Here is a 9,137-nt window from a genome sequence, read left to right on the forward strand (position 1 = left end):
GAGTATCTTTAAGTTTTTTTTAAGAAATTAAACTTGGATTCCATTAACTCACAAACTAACTTTAAAATATGTTTTTCCATCAAATAATAATAAAAAATAATAATTTCGATACATGAGAGTTTATTTGAAGACACGTTAAAATTTATTAAAGAAAAAAATTAAAATAATGTAGATTGCTTGGCCTTTTTTTACTGGGTGTTGTTTTCCACCTATGTTAGTTGTGATTTTTTTTTTAGTGTGGTTGTAATTATTTTTTAAAATTTTTTAAAAATATTCTTGAAATATAAAAATAAACAAGTCATCGTTTTAAGATGCTTTTTAATTAAATTATGATAATATTTGTCTGTTTGTGAATTAAACTAATTATTATTCTGTTTCCATTGTAAGGTTAAATAAAATATTATTGTGTGAATATCATATTATTATCACGACACTCCGGAGGGATATTATTTTACGACACTGGTGGTGTTGTAAAACAAATAAATTAAACTAAGTGTCATTTGTTTTCTACATCTTTCTCTTCTTTTTTTCAAAAAATAAAAATAAAAATAAAAAAGATTCTTGTTTTTAACCTTTGTTTTTGTATCTGTCTATTTAACTGTGAATGGTGGGGAACACGTGAGGTCAAATTCTTGTTTTTTTTAGCTTGTTCAGACACGTGATTGCTTTTGATTTTTTTATATAAAATTATTTTTTTATATTCTTAAATTATTTTAGTATATTGATATTAAAAACAAACTTTTAAATATATAAAAACATATTTAAATATATTTCAAAATAAAAAAACATTTTTATAAACAACCGTTAGATTCAACCTGCCTCCAATGTCCTTCAAAGTTATTCGATAGTAGCTTATCCGACAACGGGGGAGGGGGGAAAGGATGTCAAGTCCGAGGTCAAACTAATTAGGTACGAAAATGGTGCGAGCAATTACCTGTCTTTATCGCCGTAAGAAGAAAAAAAACAGAGAAGAAAAATATATTCATAATTTCTTAGTGGGTTTTCACAAGTCTTGACAGCGTATAGGGTTACTGAACTGTTAAGGGCTACGAAAAGCTTTTTGACTAGTAACAGTTTTTCCACTGTTAATTTGTTTTTGATCTGTGATTAGATGTTCGGTCACTATAATTATCACTAATCAATTCAAAAGACTTTTACTCTCTTCTACATGCATAGATCTCGGCTATGATGTCTGTAGTAGAAATGGTCATTTAACCTAATTTTATTTTATTATCATTCACATTCTAATCTCCTTTGCTGACAGCATGAAGTGAAACTCTGGAACGAGAGGCCATGAAGAGCAGGGGGCGTGCAAATTAAAGTCATGGCCATAAAAGGACTCAGATTGGGATCAGGACTTTAATAAAGTTGGATTTCACATCAGGTTACAGCTGCTAACCACTTACCAGTGAACCAGAGCCACAAGAACGTTTCTTTCAATGGCTTCTTCCCCTTGATTGTTAGCTTAAACAATTGCTCACTGCTCAGATACTTTTGCATGGATCAAATCGACAAAATGGGCCAATTGGCACATGAACATCTATTCAGTTTTGACTGCAACAAATCAAAGAATCATATAATTAGCATGTGTACAATGCTCCGAATGCAAAAGTAACCCCCGGCAATTCGTTGACAACAAGGCTGAACCAAGCCAACTTGAATCACAGTCAAATTTATAGTACACTTGAGTATAATCTATGAAGAGTCCACAGTTTGTAAACTCCTTTTCTTTTTCTTTTTTTCTTTTTCTTTTTTTTCTCATCTGTGGTATATACACCATCCCCGCCCATGGTCTAGCAAGCACCATGAAAATAACCTTGCCTGTATCTTTGAAGGATGAAAATTAAACCCCCTATTAATTTGCCGAACACGGGTGGTTTCATAATCGGAGAGGTAAACCATAATTGAGGTATGTTCTAATCCGTCCGTCCCAGCCTGCAGTTACAATAACAAGACCCCACAAGTGAGAACTCAACATGTTATGGCAAGCATTCTTTAAATACTTGAACTCAGGTCTAGATTTTGTAGGTGAGGCTGTCTTCGGACTTGAGTTGGGAAGTTTCTCCTCAGGCCAAGTGGCAGATCCCCTTGTCAAAGACTCCAACAGAAATCCACGGGCAAGAGAGAAACAATCTGATGAAGAGGAAAGCTTTTTCTGGTCTAGCTCTCCACAAAACTTCGGACGTGTATGGTCACTCTTGAAACTATTACCACATGTAGATTCAAGAGATGAAGGCGTTCCTGGAATGGTTACAATACCACGCCAAGGTATAGCAACAGATGCATTTTGAGATAGGAAGCTCTCACAGGACTGAATGTTCTTTGCTCGAGAAGTCCTTTCCTGGCTGGCATAGTTCCAGACATGGACATTAAAATCCTCACTTGTTGAGATAATATGTTTTCCATCCGAGGTAAATGACGCGGAAGTCTGGTTCGCTACAGATCTTAGGCCCGATGCTGAAAGGAAAAAACAAAGTTAACTGCCAAACTAATGAAAAATCCAAAGCTATAGATTAAAGAATAAAGGATATTAATATTGAAAGGTTGTGACACAATGCTGGTGCAAAAATCACAATCCCACTTGCGAGATCATCCAAACTGGTGAAGTGTTCTGAGCACCATAGGAGACCATATAACGAGGAAGAACAAATAAGAATTAAGATGGAGGAATAGAAACCAACCCCTAAATTTGCAAATGACATCCAAGCCACATAACACTCTTACTAGTGAATCAGCAGAAGTGACAACTACTTTGCTTGGGTCGCTTGGGGAGAACTGGAGAGTAAAATTATGGATAATTGAGTCTCTGCCCAGCATAATATGAAGAATGAAGCAACTTGTCGAAAAACAAAAGAGGGAGAAATTAAACCACCTCAAAGCCAGTTATCCTCTTGCCTGGTAACTTCTTTTTGCCCTGTAAGCATATTTGAGCATCCAGTTGCAGTTGATTATCTGCATCATCAAACCAAGATCATTTGGCAGTCAGCCAGGCAGCTCTTTTGTGCATACAACATAAATATGTATGAAAGTGGGAAATTAATCAGTGTACTTATGGTTCAGAGATAATTCAAATATAAATTCACCCATCACCTAAGGAATCTCACAAATCACCTTAAAAAATTAGAGAACTGAGAAAATTGGCGGTGTGTGGTTTTGAACAAGACTAATAAAAACGTTAATATTAAACTTGGATAGAAAAATCAATGACTCTTGAGCAACCCAATACTCTTGTCGACAAAATCATCTTCACTTGCATAATAGAAGAGTTATCGAAAACAAGAAGCATAATTATTCATTAGCATCATGCAGACCTTCTATAGAGATTCACAGTGTACTAGCTTTCTGCTACATGGTTAACATGTTTTGGCGTTAGCTTGGAGAAATGCATACCTATAATGTCATAAAAGAGGCAGTTTCCAGTCATTGTGCCTACCAGTCCTCCCTGCAACATTAAGTAAAGAGATTGTCCAAACATTAATTCATTTTGAATATTGAATAGTTATTTTGCAGGAGCTAATAGCAAGAAATTCACCAACCTTTCCACCAGGATGATAACATACAGCAGTAACTATCTCTCGTATATCAGTATAATCAACAACCTGACAGCCAAGCACTTCCCAGATGCGAACTTTACCATCTATTGAACCGCTGATAAAATAATTGTCATCCACGGGATTGAAATCAACAGAAGTCACTGCAACGATAATGACAGTGCCAAGTATCAGTGAACAAATCATTCATCATGCTACACGTATTAAAAGAAGCAATGGAGATCATACTTAAATAAATCAACTAACAGTGACCAAATCATCGATCATGCTACATACTGAAATAAAAATGAAGAAACAATGGAGATCATACTGAAATAAATCAACTAACAGTGACCAAATTATCGATCATGCTACACATGTTAAAAGAAACTAAAACAAGAAGCGAGAAGCGCACCATAATTATTATGAGAAAAAACTCTCAGGCATCTGTCGCATCCCACTTGCCAAAGGCGAACCGTCTGATCAACAGAAGAGGACACTAGAAACTGCGAAAAAGTATAAAGAGGATGAAAGCAATTTAGACTTCACTAAGTTCAATTTTTGCAAGTTTAAGGTATAGCTATTACAAGGATGTGTACAATTTCTCTAAATTCTAGAAAATTATTGATACTAACCCTTTTCTTAGACCATGACAGATCCAAAACCTCGCCACTATGTCCTTGAAACTCATGCAGGGGCTTCTCCAATACCCTGAACACCTTTGGTGGAACAACAACACATGTGGAGTCTGATGATCCATGTCTCTTCATTTTATAAATTTTCTTCATATCCACATCAAGAGAAGCTAAATCAGAATGATGATTCATTGTGAAATATAGACGTGAGGGATCAGTTGCTGGGATGTCAAAGTGGTTAGACCTATCATCCTCAATCACCTTCCACACACGCACAACACCATCTTCACCACCACTTGCCAGGTATTGCCCATCAAGACTGAATTTTATCGTCAAAATTGACCCCTTATGAGCCAGAAATTCCTGTCCAGTAAAGAGAGAAGACATATCTTTGATGTTCTTTTTGGATGGATGAACTTTCACTCTTTGCATCCTTGCTTCTGCGGTTGATTCAAGATCACGGGTCTTTGAGGCAGCTGTCCCTTGCCTATCAACAATCCTTCTCACCAAACCTAATTTCTTCAACCAACTCCGTTTATCTTTCCTTTTTGCTTCTGCTATATCCCTTTCATCATTAACATTCTTCTTCAAAAATCGTTCAACCAAAGGAGATGTGGCAAATGTTCTCCGAAACTCTTCAAAACTAAGAGATTGATTGGATCCCACTTCATGCAGTCTACTAAGCATTCCATCCTCATCCAATTCATCCACTAGAAACTCCATTCCGTCATCCAAATTCTTAATTTTACACACAAAATTCCCATCCAGCACACCATTTTCAAATGACTGCCGCCAAGCTTCACTTGACCCGGAAGACATCGAAGACTGAGCCGACAAAAAGCCATCTTCAAAACTCGATGTCCTTAACACGGCCCCACTATTATCCACCATCCTATCAACAACACCCAGTTGGATTTTGTTCAAGGAATCATTACCAAACTCCTCCTCAACACGTTCATTTCCATCCAAACTCAAACCCATCCAACACTTTAAGAACCTCTGCCGCCGATCTTGGACACTTTCTGGACTCTTAGTCCAATCATCATATGTAAGACTATTGAAAACACTAGGACTACCATCCTCGCAATCTGAACTCCAATCAGAAACGGAAGATATCTCCTCACGGGTATCAAAAAAATTTGAATCTTGTTCTTCCTCTTCACTAAAATTCCTCATCCTTATCATTACTTCACTATAAATCCATTAAATCCTGAATCACTAAACCAAATATTCAAAACCCACAACACAAAATCAAACATCAATCAATATCCATAATAACGTTTTAAAAACAAAAAGAAAACAGCTACCCCAGATATTGTAACAGACAATTCAATCAACTTCCATTTTTAAAAAATAAAAGAAAGAAAAGAAAGAAAGCTTTTTTGTATTTAACATCAAAAGACATAACATTAGAAGCATATAGCTTCTGAAGCCCAGTGAGCACTTTCAGACGACTGCCTGAATCAAATAGGATAGGCGGGGGGCAATCAAAACAACAGATTGGTTGCAATAAAAACAGAGGAGACAGTAGGCATTAGAGAGATTCATTTACACACCTGGGGGTCACAAGAGTAATTACGTCAAAAGGCAGAAATCAAAGATAAGTTTCCACTGAGGAACAAAGAAAAGTATATAATAGTGGTGAAATCGTTAGATTTCAGTGTCGGTACGACGAAGGGAAAAGGAAGTGAAGGAAGAGAGAAGGTGCAAAAGGTTAAACGTTGCTTTTGTTTGTTTGTCTGAAATCTGAAATTTCTGGTTGGCTCCCTCCCTCCCTCTCTCTCTCTCTCTCTCTATCTATCTCTCTGTTTTTTAGCTTCTAGAAGTGTAGGACAGTTTACTTTTGTTTGACTGTTATTATAGTCGTCGTGAGGTTACAATGTCCTTTATGTAAATGTTAATGGATTTATTGTTTGTTTTACATTGCGACCATATTATTAAAAGAAGTTGAAATTTTATATATTTTAATTTTTTATATTTTAAATTAATATCAAAAATTAAATTTAAAAAATAACATTACTCTTTTTACTCTTTTTATTATTATTATTATTATTATTATTATTATTATTATTATTATCTTGAACTGAAATTAAAGAGAAAATATGAAAAGAAAGTTTTTAATTATAATAATTATTATTTTAATGCATAGGTAAATATAAGATGCAAACTGGCCTAAGATATATTCTTAACTATTATATATATATATATATATAATACCAGATTTTGTTATTATATTTTCCTTATCCTTAAACGTACAAGAGAGTATATTGATAGATTATCTTTATTTATTATCATTAAACATAAATGCATATATAAACCAACACTTATTTTACAATTAAATTATACAGATTTATAGTTATTTGAAGGAATTCTCATCTAACTCATGCAGAAACCAAAATCAACAATAACTCCTCCATAGATCAACTAGCCAGACTAATTAACTGTAGAGATACCGCCTCCGTCACCTACAAGTGAACTTATCAATTACCTTGACTAAACCTCTGCGTCAATACAATAGCAGCAAAGAGGAGCTTGCATATTTTATTCAGGTCAATGACAAGAGGCCATTTGAGCCTTGAGGGTACTAACGAGGAATTTCCATCCAACTTGTGAATTTCGGCCGCATTCCAACTAGGGCTTTGAATTTTCCTCCTTCATCACCATTGACCCATTCTTTCCTTGAGTTGGATTTTCCGTGCATCGAGCGAGCAGGCAATGTTTGCCAGTACCTAATAGCACTGTTCATAGTCAAGCATTCGGAAACACCAAATATATATATATATATATATATATATATATATATATATATATATATATATATATATAATAGGTTTTGCATCCTACTTTTGAATCGAATAATAAGAAAGAATTTGTAAATGCATGTTCTTCAACATTTCTTTCTCTAAAGTATTGAATCAAAAATATTTTAACTATTAAAAGAATCTAACAACTGAACGAGCGAAGACACTCTCAAAATCAGAAATTAGTTTTAATATGATAGATGTGTCGCTTATTAAAATAGATAGACATTTGTAAGCCAAAAAAACCATACAACATGCTCAAATATAAGATAATGTGACTGGTATTTGTCTTTAAAGTTTAAATGGATGCTGCAGACTAAAAACATAGATCAGAAAGGGTGTTGTTTCGTTGGCCAAAAGAAAATTAAAAATTAAAATTGTAAAAGAATATTCAGAGCATAATTTTTCTTTTTTTATATTACTACTAAATGGTTCAGCAGTCAACTTTTAAATCTTCATATTTAACCTTTTATATAATTTAAGTTTTAAAATAAATGTTATAGAAGTTACTCCATCATTATATTATGGACCTGAGTTTATAAATAACTCAAATAATCAATAAAACATGGATTATTTTGAAAAAAAAATCAAATAATATTTTTAAAAAAATTATCAAGATTGTAATATTTTAGATCATCTTGGTTTCATAGCTTATCCGGCTAAAAACTAGATCGAATTCATCGAGTTATGAAATTCTATTGAGTTTAATAAATATGTTTTTTTTAAACTACTTTCCACTCCCTCTCCTTATCTTTTCAGAACAGTTTCATTTTTCCTGTTCCAACCGAGAGATTCCAGTCGCCAGCAGCTCTGTGAACAGCAGCAGAAGAATCAATCGAAAGCAGCATGCCGTGAGCAAGGAGTTCTAAGCTTCAGCAGACCAGCAACCTCAGCCGTCGTTCACCACCAACAGCCACCCCACACCAGCAACTTTCCCTTCATAAGACCTTGAGCAGCAGCCTTCAATCCATCCCCAACCATTTCGCCAACTCAGACGCAGGTAAGTTTCTCTTCCAGCCTTCTCGTTAAAGAGTTATTATGCCCAGCAAATGTTTCATTCTTGCTATAGTAATGGGTTGATGAAGATAGGTTTAATCTTGGGCCTTAGCTTAATAAGTTTCATCGGTGATGATTTTGCTAAAGCCCACTCCTTTCCATGGGCTTAAATATGTGTGATCTGGGCTTATGAATGTTTTGTTTCGACTTAGATATTAGCATAAGTTTTTGGGCATGTGCTGGTTTTGGTTTCAGCTATAAAGCCCAGCCCGTGTGGTTGGGCTAAGCCTATGAGTGGCCTTAAAACCATGTTTGGCCCGGCATAAATTTTGTCGTAGAAAAATGCAGTTTTTGGGTTCGTAAAGGCTTGTTTGGCAAACGCATCCCAGGAAAAACTTCAAGCCTTGTATTTCTATTTTTTATAATGTTTTGCCAAACACGGTCTTAGTCTAATTTTAATAAATATTCAGAGTTTTAGAAAATTATTTTATAATTAATTTTGAGTTCCCCTTTTATTAGAGGTGATACGTCTTCCCTATAAATAATCAGTCCCCTTATCTAGATTTTAAGATTTGTTAGAGTTTCTAGTGATCAAAATACTAGGCGAGAACTTCATCTCTTTTCCAAACTGGAAGGATGATCTCCACATAAGAAGCACAATAAATGTTGATAATGCAACAAAATCTGAAAAAATAAAAAAGGTCCAATTAAGACAGACCAAACGGATTGGACCAAACAAAAAAAGGAAGAGATGTTCATTCACGAGGAGGAAAAAACAGGAAAACAAAAATGGTGGAAAGAGAAGAAAATGATATGGTTTTAAAGATAGGAAAGAAAAAAAAAAAAAGAGGAAAGAAAGAAACAATGGGAAACTTGAGACATAGCATATCTCCAGCGAGCACATGTTTAAGACCACAAAATTACGCGCCATATTTTCTTATTTTTTAACAAATTTTATTTTTTATTTTAAAAATTGTCATTTTTTTTATTTGATCCAACGGTAAAATTAATGTCATTAATAAACACCAATACTGTTTAATGAACATCTAATAGATTTTTTTGGCTACCTCGATTAATTACTCAAATAATCTCATTTCATTTACCCATTAACTATATTGCACATATATTTAAAAAGATTTAGCATAATTAAAATGATTGTTGGTTAAATTAATAAT

The 9,137-nt window shown here is 34.3% G+C and overlaps 1 protein-coding gene across 2 annotated transcripts; it reads right to left on the bottom strand.

Annotated features, from left to right (window-relative positions):
• Window positions 1-1,508: 1,508 nt before the first annotated feature.
• On the bottom strand, window positions 1,509-5,978 carry LOC7497506 (uncharacterized). 2 transcript variants are annotated; one of them, XM_024597338.2, is made up of 8 exons: window positions 5,722-5,978; window positions 4,166-5,375; window positions 3,946-4,036; window positions 3,537-3,694; window positions 3,391-3,442; window positions 2,873-2,952; window positions 2,682-2,775; window positions 1,509-2,457 (listed from the first exon to the last, which is right to left on the bottom strand). In XM_024597338.2, the coding sequence occupies exons 2-8, from the start codon at window positions 5,348-5,350 to the stop codon at window positions 1,880-1,882; spliced, it is 2,238 nt and encodes a 745-aa protein (XP_024453106.1). In that variant the 5' UTR covers window positions 5,351-5,375; window positions 5,722-5,978; the 3' UTR covers window positions 1,509-1,879. The 2 variants fall into 2 exon arrangements, with proteins under 2 accessions (XP_024453106.1, XP_024453105.1); XM_024597337.2 differs by having other exon boundaries at window positions 4,166-5,383.
• Between the last annotated feature and the right edge of the window lie 3,159 nt (window positions 5,979-9,137).

The sequence above is a fragment of the Populus trichocarpa genome, chromosome 3 (assembly GCF_000002775.5).
Source record: "Populus trichocarpa isolate Nisqually-1 chromosome 3, P.trichocarpa_v4.1, whole genome shotgun sequence".
NCBI lineage: Eukaryota > Viridiplantae > Streptophyta > Magnoliopsida > Malpighiales > Salicaceae > Populus > Populus trichocarpa.

Coding starts and splice junctions, on each gene's coding strand:
- LOC7497506 (XM_024597338.2), bottom strand. CDS start 5,350: ATGATAAGGATGAGGAATTTTAGTGAAGAGGAAGAACAAGATTCAAAT. Junction 3,695..3,945: donor TTTTTCTCATAATAATTATG/GTGCGCTTCTCG, acceptor TTATCGTTGCAG/TGACTTCTGTTGATTTCAAT. Junction 2,953..3,390: donor CCTCTTTTATGACATTATAG/GTATGCATTTCT, acceptor TTGATGATGCAG/ATAATCAACTGCAACTGGAT.